The sequence below is a fragment of the Heterodontus francisci genome, chromosome 10, assembly GCF_036365525.1.
Source record: "Heterodontus francisci isolate sHetFra1 chromosome 10, sHetFra1.hap1, whole genome shotgun sequence".
NCBI lineage: Eukaryota > Metazoa > Chordata > Chondrichthyes > Heterodontiformes > Heterodontidae > Heterodontus > Heterodontus francisci.
The window spans coordinates 74653772-74675283 of record NC_090380.1 but is presented as its reverse complement, the minus strand read 5'-3'; the positions used below and the strand labels follow the sequence as shown (position 1 = coordinate 74675283).

Here is a 21512-nt window from a genome sequence, read left to right as displayed (position 1 = left end):
AGCCTGTCCACCATAGAATCATAGAAAGTTTAAAGCACTGAAAGAGGCCACTTGGCCCATCGTGTCTGTGTCAGCCGAAAAATGATCCACCTATTCTAATCCCGCCTTCCAGCATTTGGTCTGTAGCCCTGCAGCTTACAGCACTTGAGGTGCATATCCAGACTCCTTTTTGAATGTGTTTAGGGTCTCTGCCTCAACTACCCTTTCAGGCAGTGAGTTCCAGACCATCACCACCCTCTGGGTGAAAAAGTTTTGCCTCATCTCTCCTCTAATTTTTCTACCAATCACTTCAAATCTATGCCCCCTCTTCACTGACCTCTCTGCTAAGGCGAATAGACCCTTCATTTCCACTCTATCCAGGCCCCTCAAAATTTTGTACATTTCAATCAGATCTCCCCTGCCCTCTCTGTTCCAAGGAGAACAACCCCAGCCTATCCAATCTTCCTCATAGCTGCATTTCTGGCAACATCCTCATAAATCACCTCTGTACCAAAGAACAAAGAACAGTACAGCACAGGAACAGGCCATTCAGCCTTCCAAGCCGGCGCCAATCTTGATGCCTGCCTAAACTAAAACCTTCTGCACTTCCGGGGACTGTATAAAGAAGAACAGTACCCTCTCTAGTGCAATTACATCCTTTCTGTAATGAGGTGACCAGAACTGTTCACAGTACTCAAGTTGTGGCCTAACCAATGATTTATACAGTTCCAGCATAACCTCCCTGGCTCTTGTATTCTATACCTCGGCTAATAAAGGAAAGGATTCCATATGCCTTCTTAACCACCTTATCAACCTGTCCTGCTACCTTCAGGGATCTGTGGCCATTCACTCCAAGGTTCCTTACTTCCTCTATAATTCTCAGTATTTTTCCATTAATCGTGTATTCCTTTGCCTTGTTTGACCTCCCAAAATGCATCAACTCACACTTCTCAAAGCTTAATTACATTTGCCACTTTTCTGTCCATCTGACCAGACCATCAATATCTTCCTGCAGCCTACAGCTATCATCCTCACTATCTACCACACGGCCAATCTTTGTGCCGTCCGCAAACTTCTTGAACATGGCCTGTAGTTCAATTTTCTCTCTCCCTCCTTTCTTGATTAGTAGTGTTACATTTGCTAACTTCCAATCTGCTGGAATCCAGGGAATTTTGGAAAATCACAGCTGTAGAGATAGTGAGCGAATGTGCTGGCTCTCTCTTTTAGAACCCGAGCATGTAGGCCATCAGGTCCTGGGCACTTGTCGGATTTTAGACCCTTAAGTTTCTCCAATACTTGTTCTCTACGATATTAATTGCCCTAATTTCCTCACTCTTTTTAGTCCGTCAGTTACCCTCTATTTCTGGTATGCAACTTGTGACTTCTACTGTGAAGATAGACACAAAATATTTGTTCAATGTCTCTGCCATTTCCTCAGTCCCCATAATAATTTCTCCTGTCTCTGCTTCTAAGGGACCAATATTTACTTTAGCTACTCTTCCTTTTTATATTCTTGTAAAAGCTCTTACAATCGGTTTCAATAGTCCGAGCTAGTTTACTCTTGTATTCTATTTCTCCGTTTTTATCAACTTTTTGGTGGCCCTTTGCTGATTTCTACAATATTCTCAATCCTCAGACTTGCTACTATTCTTTGCAACATTATAAGCCTCTTCTTTTAATCTAATACTATCCTCAACTTCCCTAATAAGCCACGGATGGATCTTTCTTGCTGAGTTTTTATTTTTTAATGGAATGTATTTTGGAACATTATTGTTTCTTTAAATGTTTCCCATTGTTTATATTTTGGCATACCTTTATGTCTATTTACCCAATCAACCTCAGCCAGCTCGCTCCTCATACCTAAGTATTTGGCTTTAAGATTCTTGTTTTGATTGGAGTACGTCGCTTTCAAACATAACATGAACTGGGCGGCACAGTGGTGCAGTGGTTAGCACCGCAGCCTCACAGCTCCAGCGACCCAAGTTCGATTCTGGGTACTGCTTGTGTGGAGTTTGCAAGTTCTCCCTGTGTCTGCGTGGGTTTCCTCCGGGTGCTCCGGTTTCCTCCCACCTCCAAAAGACTTGCAGGTTGATAGGTAAATTGCCCCTAGTGTAGGTAGGTGGTAGGAGAATAGTGGGGATGTGGTAGAGAATATGGGGTTAGTGTAGGGTTAGTATAAATGGGTGGTTGTTGGTCGGCACAGACTCGGTGGGCCGAAGGGCCTGTTTCAGTGCTGTATCTCTAAATAAATAACATGGAATTCAATTTGTGGGGATCCATCATGGCTTCTCAAAGGACTCTCAAAGGATACAATTTGTTCAAATTTTAAAAAAAATTGGGAATAGGATTTTTTTTTTAAGCCCACTTATATTTGTTTAGTTCCTTGAGTCAAATTTATTTTGCATTAAATCAGCACTCTTCGCATTTTATGGATGCCATGAACTTGTGCCAAATATGAATCTTCTAGTTATATTATCCTTTGACTATTTTGCTGGTTGTCCTGTTGACTGGCACAGTTGTCCTTAAAAGTATTTTCAAATGTAGCCACTGAAATCTCATTCCTTTGCTTATCCTTCACTCCCATCACATGTTGGTCTTCTCCACTGAGAAAGAGTAAGGAAACAACTGTCATGTTTCAGCAATCCAGCCTCAGAAATACAACAAAACCTCTGGTTTCAATGGGGGAAATAACAAAGAAACATTGCATTACTTTGTGAACTTTCACTTAAAAATCAGTTATTTAAGAAAATGTTAGATTTCGGAGGTTTTGTGAATATTTGAGAGTAAGGTAATTATGTAGCCTCATTCAGCCGTGATTTTTTTAAATTATAGCTGTAAACTATAATAAAAGAACAAGCCTACATTTATGTAGAGCCCTTCACATCTTCAGATTGTTTCAAAATGCTTCACAGTCAATTAATTACTTCTGAAGGGCAATCATTGTTATGTAGACAACAGCACTCAAAATGCACACAAATTTCAGAGTACTGAAATAAATTAAGTTAATCTTGAGTTGGAGATGTCAGCTCAGGGGTAAATGTTGCTTTCTTTGAATAGTGCCATAGGAGTTTTTATGTTCACCTGAACAAGCATACAGGGCCATGGTTTGGTATCTAATCACAAAGACTGCACCTCTGACAATGCAGTACACTCTCAGTACTGTGCTATAAGCTATACAGTGGGGCTGGAATGCAAGGCATTCTGGCTCAGACTTGAGTATGCTGCCGTAACATATAATTTTAGCAATTATACACATTGCTCTATAGAGAATGAGAACAGGCAGTTAAATTAATATAGTTTTAGCAGTACTGTCCATGCTGAAGTTTATTGTATTATTACTGAACAATAATCAATTTCCTTAGTCTCACTGAAAGACAGTAATCTCACTAAGGTGTGAAGGTTAGTTGGTTTCCAACGAACATTTAAATGCCTTAAATGATGTTATCTTGTAACCATTTTTAATCTCCTTGATCTTCAAATTATTTTGCCTTAAAAGACAATCTATTTTGTATGAAACACAGACTTCTTCACTCAGTAACAAGTGACTTAGATGCACATTTGAAAAAAAATCTACTGACAGTGTTTACCCTCTGTAAACTTCAGGTCATCAAGAGCTCTATTGTCCATATCTTGATACTCCTTAAAACCTACGTATTTGACCAAGCTTTTGGTCACCTGCCCAAATATCTCCTTATGTGGGTCAGTGTCAAATTTTGTTTGATAACGCTCCTGCGAAGTGCCTTGGGACTATGTTAAAGGTGCTATATAAAAGTTATGACCCTGCGAGACTGGACTTTGGAAATTTGCAGTTCTGGCTCCTCCCCTGCCTAGAACCGGCAGTGGGGGGAGGGGGGGGGGGCGGGTGCAAAGGTGAGTTTGATTACAAGAGCCAAGACCCAGCAGATTCTGGGAGGAAAGGCAGAGGGCCTATTCACTGCCGAGGCTGACCATGAGTGAAACTGCAAATGAATCGCTTGTATTAATGTTGATGTCATTATAGAATCCAAGCAAACTAGAACAAGATAGCTCCAATTTTTATCTGGCATGACAATGTAACTGTAGAAGTATTACCCTATAATATATGCTGCATCAATTAACCAAGGTTATTTAATAACACCTCCTTTCATTCCATAATTGCTGGTAGAACCACTATTTCTTCCCAATCGGTCAGCCATGGCTCAGTTGGCACCACTCTCATCTCTCAGTCACAAAGTTCTGGGTTCAAGTCCCACTCCAGGACTTCAGCACAAGAATCTAGGCTGCCAGTCCATTACAGTACTGAGAGAGTGCTCTACTGTTGGAGGTGTCATCTTTTGGATAAGATGTTAAAATCGAGGCCCCGTCTGCCCTCCCAAGTGGAGGTAAAAGATTCCAAGGCACTATTTTGAAGAGAAGTGGAGCTATCCCCAGTGTCCTGGTCAATATTTATCCCTCAATCGTCATATGATGGTTGGTTGCTCATCTGATGAAAGGTCACAGACCTGTTTTTCCCTGCACAGATGTTGCCAGAGTTGCTGAGTAGTTTCAACATTTTCTGTTTTTGTTTCAGATTTCCAGCATCTGCAGTATTTTGCTTCTTTATCAGTGAGCCATCTTTAAAAATCTCTCAAACTGCCTTTTCAATTAAGTTTTCCATCATCTCTTCTGATGGTCACACCATGGCTCAACATCCTGCCGATTATCCACTTCATTTCTTCCTTCCCCGAGTACATAAGGTGACTTGGGTGCAATATAAACGCAAATTGTTGTGGGACCTACGTTTCAAAGCAATTGTTTATATCTCAGCACTTTGAGACAGATCTTAGAGAAATAGTAAGATAATAAATAAACAGCATTTCTTTCTGTTTCTGTGCAAGTGATGAGAACAGTACTCAGACATAACTGGCTGAGGTTTGTCAAGCCTCATACCGTTAGAAATTGTATGAACAAATATAGTTCAAATGAAAGAAACACCCTGGATTAACAAGTGATAGTAATTCAGCTGTCAGACTGGTTCTGCTATTTTGTGTTAGCAGTTAATGCTGGTGAGTTTTTTTTTTGAGAGGAAGTATACAACCAGTCTGACCCCAGTTCCTCTCAAAAAAAAACTCACCAGCATTAACTGCTAACACAAAATAGCAGAATCACGGAGTTAAATATCGCCCTTTTATATTTTGAAAAAGGAGGTACTGTTAGGGTTGCACCTTCTCGAAACACTCCTTACCATAATCATCTAATGTGATAACGGACAACGCTCGACGAATGCTTTTATTTACACACTCAACAGGCGATCAGTTTAACAGTGCAGGGCCTCAGTTACCCCGACTAATATCGGATGCACCTAGAATGACCTCACAAATCACACCACATTGATACAGGAGAGAACAAAAGGGTGGGGGGCAGAGGGAGAGGGGGGGGGGGGGAAAGAGGGAGAGGGGTTGGGGTGGGGGGGGGGGAAAAAGAGGAAGAGGGAGAGGGGTTGGGGTGGGGGGGGGAAAAAGAGGGAGAGGGGTTGGGGTGGGGGGGGAAAAAGAGGGAGAGGGGTTGGGGTGGGGGGGGAAAAAGAGGGAGAGGGGTTGGGGTGGGGGGGGAAAAAGAGGGAGAGGGGTTGGGGTGGGGGGGGAAAAAGAGGGAGAGGGGTTGGGGTGGGGGGGGAAAAAGAGGGAGAGGGGTTGGGGTGGGGGGGGAAAAAGAGGGAGAGGGGTTGGGGTGGGGGGGGAAAAGAGGGAGAGGGGTTGGGGTGGGGGGGGAAAAAGAGGGAGAGGGGTTGGGGTGGGGGGGGAAAAAGAGGGAGAGGGGTTGGGAAGGAGTGCGCGGGGAAAAAGAGGGAGAGGGGTTGGGAAGGAGTGCGCGGGGAAAAAGAGGGAGAGGGGTTGGGAAGGAGTGCGCGGGGAAAAAGAGGGAGAGGGGTTGGGAAGGAGTGCGCGGGGGGGGGGAGGGAGAGAGAGTGCGGGGGGGGGAGGGAGAGAGAGTGCGGGGGGGGGAGGGAGAGAGAGTGCGGGGGGGGAGGGAGAGAGAGTGCGGGGGGGGGGGAGGGAGAGAGAGTGCGGGGGGGGGGAGGGAGAGAGTGTGCGGGGGGGGGGGGAGGGAGAGAGAGTGCGGGGGGGGGGAGGGAGAGAGAGTGCGGGGGGGGGGAGGGAGAGAGAGTGCGGGGGGGGGAGGGAGAGAGAGTGCGGGGGGGGGGAGGGAGAGAGAGTGCGGGGGGGGGGGAGGGAGAGAGAGTGCGGGGGGGGGGGGAGGGAGAGAGAGTGCGGGGGGGGGGGAGGGAGAGAGAGTGCGGGGGGGGGGGAGGGAGAGAGAGTGCGGGGGGGGGGGAGGGAGAGAGAGTGCGGGGGGGGGGAGGGAGAGAGAGTGCGGGGGGGGGGAGGGAGAGAGAGTGCGGGGGGGGGGAGGGAGAGAGAGTGCGGGGGGGGGGAGGGAGAGAGAGTGCGGGGGGGGGGAGGGAGAGAGAGTGCGGGGGGGGGGAGGGAGAGAGAGTGCGGGGGGGGGGAGAGAGAGAGAGTGCGGGGGGGGGGAGAGAGAGAGAGTGCGGGGGGGGGGGAGGGAGAGAGAGTGCGGGGGGGGGGAGGGAGAGTGTGTGCGGGGGGGGGAGGGAGAGTGTGTGCGGGGGGGGGGAGGGAGAGAGAGTGCGGGGGGGGGAGGGAGAGTGAGTGCGGGGGGGGGGGAGGGAGAGAGAGTGCGGGGGGGGGGAGGGAGAGAGAGTGCGGGGGGGAGAGGGAGAGAGAGTGCGGGGCGGGGGGGGAGGGAGAGAGAGTGCGGGGGGGGGAGGGAGAGAGAGTGCGGGGGGGGGAGGGAGAGAGAGTGCGGGGGGGGGAGGGAGAGAGAGTGCGGGGGGGGGAGGGAGAGAGAGTGCGGGGGGGGGGGAGGGAGAGAGAGTGCGGGGGGGGGGAGGGAGAGAGAGTGCGGGGGGGGGGAGGGAGAGAGAGTGCGGGGGGGGGGGAGGGAGAGAGAGTGCGGGGGGGGGAGGGAGAGAGAGTGCGGGGGGGGGGAGGGAGAGAGAGTGCGGGGGGGGGGGGAGGGAGAGAGAGTGCGGGGGGGGGGGGAGGGAGAGAGAGAGAGTGCGGGGGGGGGGGGAGGGAGAGAGAGTGCGGGGGGGGGAGGGAGAGAGAGAGAGTGCGGGGGGGGGGGAGAGAGAGAGAGTGCGGGGGGGGGGGAGGGAGAGAGAGTGCGGGGGAGGGAGGGGGTGTGGTAGTGAGTGTGGGGCGTCGGTAGGGGAGGAGGTGGGTGGTGTGTCGGAGGGAGGATGGAAAGATTGAGTGGTCTGGCTCGGGGGAGGGAGTGGGAGAAAGGTCGCTATTTCACACCGAAAGGCCTCGTGTGTACTTACCTTTGATGCCGGGTTCGCTTCTGCGCTGAAGGATCTTATGCCGAGTTTAAAAGCTGTAAATCTTAAAATCCTCCTCACACCGGGCGCCGCCATCTTGGGGTTAAAGGTGAAGGGTCGCAACGAGAGCGCATGGCGTCATCACGGTACATCCACTGCTTTCTAAATTGGGTTAAAAATTCCCCAGAATGTATTCTGGGGATCAGGTTACAATTGAAGTCGGGCCAGTGTCTGGTTTAAGGATTGAATGGTTGTAATTGTCCCAGCAAATGTTACTGATTATTCAGACTGGGTTCAACCTCAGTGTTGCTGCACTCAGACCATCTGGTCAGGTGCTCAGGATTACTGTAGCATATTAAACATTAATTTTAAATTCTGTCCAACCTTAAGTCAGTAACACAAAACTGGTTTAAAGCAGAAAACTGAACCTATCAACCGGCCCTAGTAATTGTAAAATAAAAACAGGCAAAGAAAGCTAGTGTTAGCCCATCCAACCAAAAGGAATTCTTACCAAATCCATTTGGTTCGTCTTTACCTCTCTGAGAATATTTGTGCCGAGTATTGATTACTCTGAAGGATTCGTCCTGACCTGAGAACTAAATTTGTCTTCCAGCAGTTTGAATCTATAGCCCCACACCTTTGTTCACTGGGTTGGCCCAGTAACATCAGTTGAAAACAAGTAAACCTGTTCCACTTTTTAAAGTAGCACTACTTCAACCATAATGGAAAAAGGAAATTTAAACTAAACAATATTACTCCCAGTGCCCACTACACACTCCAGTCTTTGCGATGCCCACTGGTCATTGAGGGCTTCAAGCGTGCCAGTGGACACAGCATGCTCCTTCTCCAAGGTCACCCAGGCTTGAACAGAAGAGAGGCAGACAGAGCAGCCACCCCCATGGGTTGCATCCAACTTGGACCTGGCTATTTTGACCACATCCAGGAACAGACCCATGTCTGGTTTAAGGATTGAATGGTTGTAATTGTCCCAGCAAATGTTACTGATGTCCTACAATTTCCTCGCTCTCCTGTGCCAAGGATCATGAGCATGAGGCTAAAGTGAAGCCAGAAGTTGAGGGACAGCTCCTTCAAATAATGGAAGAGGGGACTCAACCTCTCACAGTGAATAAAGACATGAAAAACATGAATCTAGGAAGCAAACGTTACAGGTAATAAAAACAGAAAGTGCTGGAAAAACTCAGCAGGTCTGGCAGCATCTGTGGAGAGAGAAGCAGAGACTTGAAACATAACTCCGCTTCTCCACAGATGCCAAACCTGCTGAGTTTTTCCAGCACCTTGTTTTTATTTCAGATTTCCAGCTATAGGCAACCTGTATAGAGTCATAGAGTTATACAGCACAGAAACAAGCCCTTTGGCCCATCGTGTCTGTGCCGGCCATCAAGTGCCTAAGCCGGCCATCAAGTGCCTAACTATTCTAATCCCATTTTCCAGCACTTGGCCCATAGCCTTGTATGCTATGGCATTTCAAGTGCTCATCTAAATACTTATTAAATGTTGTGAGGGTTTCTGCCTCGACCACCTCTTCAGGCAGTCCATGAAGTGACATAAAAACCTATTGGGCAGTATAAGCCTTCTGCACCATGTATGCGCAGGCAGTCTCCCATCCAGGTACTAGTCAATCCTAACTTTGCTTAACTTCCAAGACCAAACTGGGTGGAGTATTTCAGAGCACCATGGAAGTCAGCCTATGTGGGACAGGGTGGATTAGGCACTTTGATTTTCTAGTCCAATCCAGATGGTTTTAATTGATATTCTGTTCTATTGCTTGCCCTGCTTCATCAACCATTTCTTTCTCTCCCTCTAGCTAGGCCTTTATGCCCACTGCTTCTACTTATACCTTTCCTCATCTAAAAGCTTGACGGCAATCCCGAACAGTTACAAATTGTTTTCTATGTTTGCTGCCAACTTGGTTCATTTAGTGCCAGCTCTGAGTTGTTAGAAATAGGCCACAGATTTACAGGGCCGTTAAGTACATGGAAACTCCATAAGCTTTAATTGAAATTCCTGCCCAATTAATAGGATTGGGATTTTTGAAAGAGATTCCTTAACTTTTTTCCAACACTGCAAACTGCAATTACAGAATGGTCACTTTAATTTCTAGTGAATGACTGTGTTGAACTGCATAGCATAAAACACTTTTGGTTGTCTTTAGACTGTCAGCAAAATTCCAGACATCTGGAAACTTGCCTACAGAATGGGACGGACAAAGGCCTGTGAAATAGGTCACTTACCCACCCTATGTGGCAGGAATGATATATGGTGCCGAGGATCTAGAAGAAGTGAATAAATAAAATTTCTCCTCGGCTCAGTGTGATTTATGTTGGATCTGTTATGGCCTTCTATACTACCTGGCTCTTTTTAAAAATGCAGACTTTCTTAAGTCATTAACAACTATTAACTCACATTTACAAACTCACAACGCCCTGCTCACATTATAGAATTTCAGCTATTTCCACCTTCACAAAGATTTGTCTGTTAACTGCTGGGATGTGGAACTAGTCAATTTTCCATTGAAAAAAAGGAAAACAAAGTTTTATATATGCCTCGGTAACAACGCTTGTGAGTCGATTTTAGCCCAACCAATCAAGCAATTCAAATGATCAGAACATTCCTGGTGTATTCAAGCAGGCCGCCATTTTAACTACTCAGTTAATCTAGATTGATGAGGAAACAGGCAGTTGCCTTGTGAGCCTCAGCTGTTATCATGCCTCGATGTGGGAGACAACCTGGGCAACAGTGACCACAATATTATATTGGTGAGACCACATCTTGAGTATTGTGTGCAGTTTTGTTCTCCTTATCTGAGGAAGGATGTTCTTGCTATGGAGGGATTGCAGTGAAGGTTCACCAGACTGATTCCTGCGATGGCAGGGCTGACTTATGAAGAGAGATTGGGTCGATTAGGCTTGCATTCACTAGAGTTTAGAAGAATGAGAGGGGATCTCATAGAAACCCACAAACTTCTAACAGGACTGGACAGACTAGATGCAGGAAGGATGTTCCCGATGGTGGGGGAGTCCAGAACCAGGGGTCACAGTCTAAGGATAAGGGGTAAGCAATTTAGGACTGAGATGAGGAAGGACTTCTTCACCCAGAGAGTGGTGAACCTGTGGAATTCTCTACCACGGAAAGCAGTTGAGGCCATATCATTAAATATATTCAAGAAAGAGTTATATATAGTTTTAAGGGCTAATGGGATCAAGGGATACAGGGAGAAAGCAGGAACAGGGTACTGAGTTTGGATGAGCAGCCATGATTGTATTGAATGGCAGAGCAGGCTTGACGGGCCGAATGGCCTACTCCTGCTCCTTTTTTCTATGTTTCTATAAGGTGGCCGATAGAAACAAAGGGGCTGAAAAGGTACAACTCTTACCAGATATAGAATACTGGTTCGGCCTCAACTGGAGTATTGTGCCCAGTTCTGGGCGCCACACTTTAGAAAACATGTGAAGGCATTAAAGAGAGTGCAGAAAACATTCAAGAGAATGGTTCCAGTGATGAGGAACTTTTCAGTTACGTGGATAGATTGGAGAAGTTAGGACTATTTTCCTTAGAGAAGAGAAAGTTGAAAGGAGATTTGATAGAGGTTTTCAAAATCATGAAGGCTCTGGACAGAGTAGATAGCGAAAAACTGTTCCCATTGGTGAAAGGATCAAGAACAAGAGGGCACAGAGTTAAGGTAATTGCCAAAGGAAGCAATAGCGAAATTATGAAAATCTTTTTCATGCAGCGAGTGGTTAGGATCTTGAATGCACTCCCTGAGAGTGTGGTGGAGGCAAGTTCAATTGAGTTGAATTGAATTGTTATCTGATAAGGAAGAATGTGCAGGGCTACAAGGAGAAGGTGGGGGTGTGGTACTGGGTACATTGCTCATTTGGAGAGCCAGCACAGACATAATGGACCGATTGGCCTCCTTCTGTGCTATAACAGTTCTGTGATTTCAGAAGGGCAACTTTACTAAAATGGCAGAAGGTTTGGAGCAGGTTAATTGGTTAACCCTACTGGATGGTGATCAAACCAATGTAGAATACTAATGGGAATTTTTAAAGAACAAATTAAACATATGGAAGACATCTACATGCCCAAAGTCATAAGAAGGGAGTGTAATAAGAAAAAAACCAGATGTTATGCAGTATGAATCCTTACAAGACACACTGGATTATTTGTTCATGTAATTAAATTAGTTGTGCAATTCTGCAGACATTTGAGAAGATCTGTATTTATTTTTCAAATCATACAGAGTACCTGAGTGATGATATCTTGAAACTCCAACATGTATTGTGGTTTATAGTAAATGATCCCAACTTGGAGCTATATCACCGTTCCTTCAGTGTTGCTGGGTCAGAAACCTAGAATTCTTTTCCTAACATAGAAACATAGAAAATAGGAGCAGTAGGCCATTTGGCCCATCGAGCCTGCTCCGCCATTCATTATGATCATGGCTGATCTCCCAACTCAGTAACCTGTTCCCGCTTTCCCCCCATATCCTTTGATCTCTTTCGCCCCAAGAGCTATATATAACTCCTTCTTGAAAACATACAATGTTTTGGCCTCAACTGCTTTCTGTGGTAGCGAATTCCACAGGCTCACCACTCTCTGGGTGAAGAAATTTCTCCTCATCTCACTCCTGAAAGGTTTACCCCGCATCCTTAGACTATGACCCCTGGTTCTGGACTCCCCCACCATCGGGAACATCCTTCCTGCATCTACCCTGTCAAGTCCTGTTAGAATTTTATAGGTTTCTATGAGATTCCCCCCTCACTCTTCTGAACTCCAGCGAATATAATCCTGATTTACTCAATCTCTCCTCATACATCAGTCCGCCATCCCAGGAATCAGTCTGGTAAACCTTTGCTGCACTCCCTCTATAGCAAGAACATCCTTCCTCAGATAAGGAGAGCAAAACGGCACACAATATTCCAGGTGTGGCCTCACCAAGGCCCTGTATAATTGCAGTAAGACATCCCTGCTCCTGTACTCGAATCCTCTCGCTATGAAGGCCAACATACCATTTGCCTTTTTTATCGCCTGTTGCACCTGCATGCTTACCTTCAGCGACTGGTGTACAGGAACAGCCAGGTCTCGTTACATATTCCCCTCTCTCAGTTTCTAGCCATTCAGATAATAATCTGCCTTCCTATTTTTGCTACCAAAGTGGATAACCTCACATTTATCCACTTTATACTGCATCTGCCATGCATTAGCCCACGCACTCAACTTGTCCAAATCACCCTGAAGCCTCTCTGCAGCCTCCTCACAACTCACCCTCTCACCCAGTTTTGTGTCATCTGCAAATTTGGAGATATTACATTTAGGTCCCTCATCTAAATCATTAATATATATTGTGAATAGCTGGGGTCCCCCACTAGTCACTGCCTAACAGCACTGTGGGTGTACCTACACTTTATGGACTCCAGCAGTTCAAGGGGGTAGCCCACCATCACCTTCTCAAGGCCAACAAATGCTGGCCTTGCCAACAATGCTCATATACCATGAAAGAATAAAAAAAGGTTCAAGGTCTCTATTCCCCACATGGTTGAGTTTCTAATTACAGTTGTGACATTGGAGCAGCAGAACAGCCAATGAAGATCAGGATTTCCATAGGGAGTGATATGGAAAGGTGAGTCACTACAGGCCACTCTCACAGATTTCTTCTAAACCAATTACAAAAACTCTGCCGTTCACACCTCCTGTAGACACATGTTTTGTTTCTTTACTTGTCCCACTACCACTCCCTTTGGCCTTGCACCACCAACTGTTTTGTCATTTAATCTCTTCTGCCTTCCATCCTATTGCAGTCCTTCCCTTTTATTCTTTTAACCACCCTTCCCCCTTTCACTTGCTTAAAACCTATTACATTTCTAACTTTTCCTAGTTTTGATGAAAGGTCATCGACCTGAAACAACTGTTTCTCTCTGCACAACATTTTTTCCATTATTACAGAAATCTGAGAGCAGGTTACTTGACTAGGTTTTCAGAATTGCTGTACTAACTTAGAATTAAGAATATCCAGATGCAATTATGGATTGTGCTGAGTCAATTGATTTTTAGCCATCACAACATTTCTAGTACTGTACTACACTAGACCACAATGTCCCTGGGCTAAACAGGGGTAAAGTCTGGCACGATTCCTGGTTATTGTAGTAGAAGGGTCTGAAAGGGTTAATGTTGAGAAAGTGTAAAGAATACCTCCCATCATGATGATGTAAGTGATCACATGTGAGAGAGACTTGGAGGGAGATGCAGCATGGCTTCAGAGGAGTCACACAGACTGGTGTGAATCTGTACATTGTTATCATGTAATAAAGAGTTAATGTTCGAAGTACTGGAGATTCAGGACTCTCTCTAAGCTAGACCATCTAAGTATATTAAGGTGGCAGCATACAAGCCAAACATATAACATGGTGATCAGCGGCGGGATCATGAACAACGGTGGTTCTTACCATTAACACCCAGAAGAAGAATTTGAAGAAATACTTTGAAGAGGGCTGACCTGAAAAAAGTGGCAAAACTGCAGAACTCGAGAAGAGGCAGTAAAAAGCTCCAGAGCTGCTCTGCGGCTGAAAGAGGCACAGAGAGATGTGGACTCGGCTTGTCGAGGCATTCAGGCTGCACCATAGAGCCGGGTAGTCTGTGAAAAAAAAATCTGGTCCAGCGAGCGCAGGCTTCAAGTCGGAGAACCAAGTAATGATCAGGGATCTGGTGAGCAATCCATAAAGAGGGTAAACATTTGTTCCTAATTGCACAAGGCAGGCATCACCGAGAAAACCAAAAGTCCTTAGCGAGGGCGGATTCGAGGTCAGCACCATTGCATGTGGCGACTGAGGCAAGTGAAAAAAATAAAAAAACTAAGAGGCTGCTAATACCCGATACTCTAAGTGAAGAGAGTAAACAGAGTATAGCAGAAACTCTACAAAATTGCATGTAAAACAAGGAAGAAATAAATCCAAATTCTAGTGGCAAGATTTCACAGGGAGAAACGATGGCCATAGCGGGAGTCAGCGCGGGGCTGAAAACGCGGGAAACTTCTGATACTGGAGGAAAATTCAAGGGAGAAAGTAAACCAAATAGAAAGCCATGGATCTTAAACTCACAATAGCAGAGTGGTTTGGACACATGAAAGGACCAAATCAAACTCAGAATTGTTCACTCTGGCGAAAAAGATTTTTGAATTGCTTCCAAATTAGACAGCCAGTCTGAAACAGAATAAGTTAACACATTAATATATATTGTAATATTATATATTATATAAGTCAACACATTGTTGTATTCCATTGGGGCAATAGCAGATTATGTTATTACATGCAAGGCTGGCTGCAGCAGTATCCCAGTTGTAAGAAGATTAAAATCTTCCAACACAGACAACATTGAACTATTGCGAATGATTTGCTGGTATATGACGAGAGGCTGATGATTCCAGAGTCACTCTGGGTAGACATCTTGGAGAAAATACACCAGGGTCATTTGGGTATAAGAAATGTAGAGCACAGGTTCAGGCATCTGTGTGGTGGCTGGGAATATCAAAAGATATAGAAGAAATGATTTCTAATTGCCAGGTATGCGCAGTGCACACACAGGATCAGAGGAAACCCATTATTTCGACTCAATTCCCAACCAGACCATGGGAACGTCTGGGGATGGATCTATTCATATTTCATGTAAAATCCTACCTGATTGTCATCAACTACTTTTCAAGGTGAATCGAAGTCAAACACAATGACAATTGAGGCAGTCATTTGAGTATTACAAGAAATTTTCGCAACACATACCTGACCAGATGGTAATATAAAAGCAAAATACTGCCGATGCTGGAAATCTGAAATAAAAACAAGAAATGCTGGAAATACTCAGCAGGTCTGGCAGCATCTGTGGAGAGAGAAGCAGAGTTAACGTTTCAGGTCAGTGACCCTTCTTCAGAACTCAGATGGTGTCTGATAATGGACCAAAATTTGCAAACGACTACTTCACACACTTTGTGGAAAGCTGTAGATTTGTACTTCTTACAAGTTCCCCTAGATGTTCACAATCTAACAGAGAAGCTGAGCGAGGAGTCAGAACTATCAAAGCACTGTGAAAGAAAAATCAAGATTTTCAAACAGCTGTTCTGAACTACAGAACTACTCCATTGCTTTGTGGATTGGCACCATTGGAACTGTTGATGAGAAGGAAGCTTTGAACACAACTGTCAATACTACCCAAAAGCTTACTTCCTGGGCTACAAGTCCAGGAGTATCAGAGAATTCAAGGCAGAGAAAAGTCTTACCGAAAACAAAATGCCTATCATTGTAATAGGAAATACTGTACCAAAAATCTACCTAAGTTGATGGAAGGAGAAAAGGTATGGGTACAAGACCAAGGCAGAGAAGGAGTAATCGTCCACAGAGATGACAATCAACAGTGATCTTATTTCGTACATTCTTCAGAAAGTACTATAGGAAGAAACAGAAGGAATCTTATTCCTATTCATCAAAGATGTCAATCAGTCATACATTTGGACACACCAGATGTTGAACCTGAAATTCAGAAGGCACCAGATACTACAAACCTCAATGAAGGCGGTCCAAGTCAAGAAACAAGAGTTCAGAGAAAGACTACTGATCTTCCACCTCTAACAACAACACGATCAGGGAGAGTTGTGAAATCTCCTGACAGATTGAATCTGTGATGTGAGAGACTTGTGGGGAGATGGGGTAGTATGTAAAATAAATATAAGTGAATGTATATGGATAAAGACTTGGGGGGAGATGTAGTATAAGGGTCTGAAAGGGTTAATGTTGAGAAAGCGTAAAGAATGCCTCTCGCCATGATGATGTAAGAGATCACATGTGAGAGAGACTTGAAGGGAGATGCAGCGTGGCTTCAGAGAACAGAAGAACACAAGAAATAGGAGCAGAAGTAGATTATATGGCCTATTGAGCCTGTTCCACCATTCAACAGGATCATGGCTGATGTTGGGCTTCAATTCCACTTTCCTGCCTGCTTCCCATATCCTTGATTCCCTGTGAGACCAAAAATCTATCTATCCCAGCCTTAAATGTATTCAACGATGGAGCACCCACATCCCTCTGGGGTAGAGAATTCCAAAGATTCACAGCCTTTTGAGGGTAGTAATTTCTCCTCATCTCAGTCCTGAATGATCGACCCCTTATCCTGAGACTGTGTCCCCGTGTTTTAGATTTCCTGACCAGTGGGAACAATCTCTCAGCTTTTACCCTCTTAAACTCTTTCAGAATCTTGTATGTCTCAATCACATCGCCTCTCATTCTTCTAAACTCCAGAGAATATAGGTCCAATTTACTCAGCATCTCATCATAGGACAACCTCCTCATCCCAGTAGTCACACAGACTGGTGTGAAGCTGTACATAGTTATAATGTAATAAAGAGTTAATTCTCTAAGTACTGAAGACTAAGGAATCTCTCTAAGCTAGATTAACTAAGTATATTAAAGTGGCAGTGTACAAATCAAACATACAACAGTTATCTCTACTGGAAAGTGTCTGTGTGTGAACATTGGATGTGAGCAGGATCGGATTCAACAGTGATGTAATCACAGTTAAATAGCCTACAGTGTTTATTATCTATACCCATACTTGAAGAATGACTATTTGAGTAATGTTCTTAAGACATTAGTACCCATTGATCTCCACTTGATACAAGTCACTGTCTTCAGGGAAAAATTGGGAAAAGCACAAGAAAATAAAAAATTGCAGAGATATTGTTGTGTACAACAAAATTACAGCACAAATACGGGTAAAAATCTATGCTGACACTCCAGTGCAGTACTGAGAGAGTGTTGCACTGTCAGAGCTGCCATCTTTCAGATGAGACAGTAAACTGAGGCCCCATCTGCTTGCTCGGGTGAATGTAAGCAGAGCATGGGTGTTATCCCTGGTGTCTTGGCCAATATTTATAACTCAATCAATGTCACAAAAAACAGATTTTCTCGTCATTATCAGATTGTTGTTTGTGAGAGTTTGCTGTGTGCAAATTGACTGCTGTGTTTCCTGCATTACAACAGTGACTACATTTCAAAAGAACTTCATTGGCTTTAAAGCGCTTTGAGACATCTAGTGGCCATGAAAGGTGCTGTATAAATGTAAGTCTTTCTTTCTTTCTTGGTGCTTGCTTTGTGTATTTTTACAAAGATTCTGCAACTGAATCCATTGTTATTGTTCCTCTCCTTACAATCTCTAAAGGGAGGGAAATGAAGGAGAGAAAGAAAAACTAAATTGTTACCCTTTATTTGTGTCTTTATGTGTCTCTCTCTGTTGGGAGGTGCACTGCCCTCCATCTGTGTCTCTGCTTGAGGCTGACATAAAAGCTATTACTAAGACAGATGATCTTGTATGGCACTGTACAATGCACATCTTGTTTGAATCAGCTAGTAATAAGACAAAAGATGTAATACCCACCTTGTTTGAATCAGCTGTGCAGACTACAAAGCCCACAAAATACAAAACTGATCATTTTATTCTACTCACACTCTCCCCCCATATATTACACACATCATGGTGGTTACAACAAATTTATTTTTAAATTGCATGAACGTGCATTAATTCAATTTTATTTACAAAAATTCTTAATTGCAATTTTTTAATATGTTATTTGACAAAGACTTTGGAAGATAGTTTTGTGAAAGTTATTTAGTTCTCAAAGGGTTAATTCTGGATAAGAGGATTAATATCTAAACAAACATGTCACTCACCAGTCTGACCTTCTTTGGTGCACAGCTTTTCAACTTTGCTTTCTTCGCCATCTGAATTATTCAAAATTTGGTGGGGAGCGACCACCTGCACAAACATGACCATTCAACAGTCAGACGCTCCAATAGAGGCATCTGATACCCTTGTGCATGTGCTTAATGCACAACAGACCCAACACCATCTTATGCCAGACAACGTCAAAAGCTTGAGCTTTACTGTTGGGTTGACAGGGTGGGCCTGATTGACAGACATCTGGCTGGAACTGGGAGGCTGAAGCCACCCTGGGAGATCACCAGTGGTTTGAAATACTCTGTGAGAGCTTTTGTTATAGATCTGATACAGTACAATCCCAGTTCTATACATAACCCTCGAGGCAGTTCTGCATAAGGCTCAAAGTTCAAGAAACCTAAAATATACTAAATGAAAAGTGTTGGAATAGTGTTACCATACATTTAATTTTGTTATAAATAATATTATTACTGACATTTATACTGCACCTTATTCTACTGAAACATCTTAAAGTGCTTTATACAATTACTTACTTTTGCTTACTGTTGTTATGTAGACACATTGATGTATTCAAAAAGTACGAGTACTAGGAAAAGAAAAAGGAATCCAGGTTAGTCAGGCACTTAGATTTTCAAACTGACACCAATATTTATACCCAACATCACAAAGTGATTTTTTTTTGTTAAGTGAGAAAGTTTCAATGTAATCCATAATTCTTCCCCTCCACTCTACCATTACTTTCATATCTGTCTGTAATATCCTGTCTGAGATGTCAGCTGCTGTATTCACATCATTGTTCTGAGTAGGTGGTATAAAAGAAAGAACTTACATTTATATAGCATCTTTCATGACCTCAAGGAGTCCCAAAGTGCTATATAGCCAATTACATACTTTAAAAATGTTGTCACTCTTGTAATGTAATAAATTTGTGCACACACAGGTCCCACAGACAGCAATGATATTCTGTTTCAGTGATGCTGATTGAGGGATAAATACTAGCCAGGACATTGGGGAGAATACCCCAGATTCTCTTCAGAATGGTAGCACAGGATATGGAATGTCCGCCTGAGAGGGCAGACAAGGCTTCAGTTTAATGTCTCATCTGAAGGGCATCACCTCCAACTGTGCTGCACTGGAGTGTTAGCCTAGATTTTTGTGCTCAGGTCCTGGAGTGGGAATTGAACCTACTAATTTTCTCAATCCCAGGATCTCAGTCATACAAACACACCCATCACTGTTCAGGAGTAAATTTTACTCATTCTTAGCCTAACCATTGAGGAGGAGGAGTAAAGAAATTTTTTAAAAACTGGTTTCATTAACTCAAACTTTGCAACATTGCATTATATTGCCTGATTGTGGAGTGGCAGCAATAAGGGAACATAAAGAAATGAAAATCTTTGTGTTTATTTTACTATTAGTGCATCTTATGTGAGATTGCTCACTAAGTGGTAAAAGCTTTTGGGGTAGATTTTTGTCTTTATTGCCTGGATGTTAAGCATTGGTAGATAAGCTGCACCGGGTGGGCAGTGAAATTCAACTTTAGCAGGGCACAAGGGGAACCTGAACAGCGCTATAGAAATACAAGTTCTTAATTTGACTGCTTGGAAAATTATACACAGTGTGCACCGAAATTTCCAATATGTACTGCCAGTGGGCAATGCTTCCTGTCAGCAGTATCAAGTCAGAAAATTATTAGCTCTGAAATTATTGTAAATCACTTAGGTGCACTGGAGCTGAAGAAATTAAGTTAAACAAAACAATAAACATTGAGTCAAGAGGAATAAATAGAATAGGTTTAAACTAATGGAAAAATATGCAGTGAAATCTCATTGCAATAACAACAGCTCAGGAGTGTGGTGCAATACTTGAACACGATAAGTGGTGTTCGATTATATTGCAGACAGCAACAGCAAATCTTAAGTAGTTAATAGAAAGAAAGAAAGACTTGCATTCATTTAGCACCTTTCATGACCTCAGGACATCCCAAAATGATTTACAGCCAATGAAGTACTTCTGAAATGTAGCTACTGTAGGAAACATGGCAGCAAATTAGCAGATAACAAGGTCCCACAGTCATATGATATGATCAGATAACCTGTTTTAGTGATGTTACTTAGAAAATAAATGTTCGTCAGGATACTGTAGAAAATGTGCAATTATTCTTCCAACAGTGTTATTGAATCTTTTACATCCACCTGGGAGGACAGACAGGGATTCAATTTAACATCTAACCTGAACGATGACACCTCCAGCAGTGCAGCACTAGATTGTCAGCTGAGATTATGTTCTCAAGTCTCTGGAATGGGACACACAACCTTCTGACTCAGAATCATGAATTCTGTCACTGAGCCAGGACTGACACTTCAATGTGTTAAGTAAATATATAAAACTTTGAAAATCGTATTTCATAGCCAGCCATGGATTAAAAAGGGATTTGTAGTGTTTATATAGTTTTAATACAGGTGTTATTAAAAACAACCTTGTATTTGAGCCAGCAAATTAATTACTATATGCATATAACTATATATTACCTAAGAAAGCAACTATATAAAATAAGTACTGTATTGTGCAATATCTTTGCTACAGTAGGGTGATTATAAAAGTTAAATAATAGTTGCTATAGTTTCTGAAAGAGTTTGAGATTATATCTCACAAAGTATGTTACTTTCTCCATTGCAATGGTTTTCCACAATGGATTCAACCATGGTGACAATTCCAGAGGCTCTCTGCAGCAGTACTTTTGGACAAAGTATAAAAATATATCAAGCTTTGCAGTTCTTTTCAAAAAATACAAGAATTGAGAAGTGATTCCATATAGTTCTCAAATGTCTCATAATAATATGGAGCATACAGCAGTGTTTGTATAAAGGACCACAATACTGAGCAATGTCTTGCTTGAGGGTCTATTTAAGGAATGTTTCAACACACTACATGACAAAATGATAGAGTGTGGGTCAGCGCCTAGGGTTTCCCGCAGAGTGAGCTCCTGAATTGAAATGTACCTCTCCTAGCAATTGCTGGGTGGAGACCAGTCGCTTCCCCATAGGAAGTGGGGGAAAAACCATAGGACTTATACTTTTACTAAAGCAACCTCTTGTATTGAGTTAATAGTCTCTTGGCTTGTTTTGTGGATGCTTAAGTAACCTGCCTTCTGTGAATATTCCCTTATTTCCTGCCACTGGGCAGCAAGGGGAGAAGACTCCCACTCATCTCCATGGTGAGTTTCTGTTCTCATCATTGCTGCCTGTTTCATTTTTTTTTGTCTTCAGTACTCATTATAACGTAAATGTTGTTATTTTACATTCTTTGGGGTGGATTTTACCAGTCTTTTGGGGACAGGCTTGGAGGTGGTGGCGTAGTGGTATTGTCACTGGACTAGTAACCCAGAGGCCCAGGGTATTGCTCTGGGGACATGGGTTCAAATTCCACCATGGCAGAAGGTGGAATTTGAATTCAATTAATAAATCTGGAATTAAAAATCTAGTCTAATAAGCTT

The 21512-nt window shown here is 43.5% G+C and overlaps 1 protein-coding gene across 1 annotated transcript in view; it reads right to left on the bottom strand.

Moving 5' to 3' along the window:
- Window positions 1–7497, bottom strand: part of wars2 (tryptophanyl tRNA synthetase 2, mitochondrial) — an 88247-nt gene extending 80750 nt beyond the window's left edge. Inside the window, exon 1 of the mRNA XM_068040780.1 lies at window positions 7286–7497. Coding sequence (XP_067896881.1) covers window positions 7286–7378 — 93 coding nt within the window. The 5' untranslated portion in view covers window positions 7379–7497. The remainder of the gene's footprint in view (window positions 1–7285) is intronic.
- Window positions 7498–21512: the final 14015 nt, after the last annotated feature.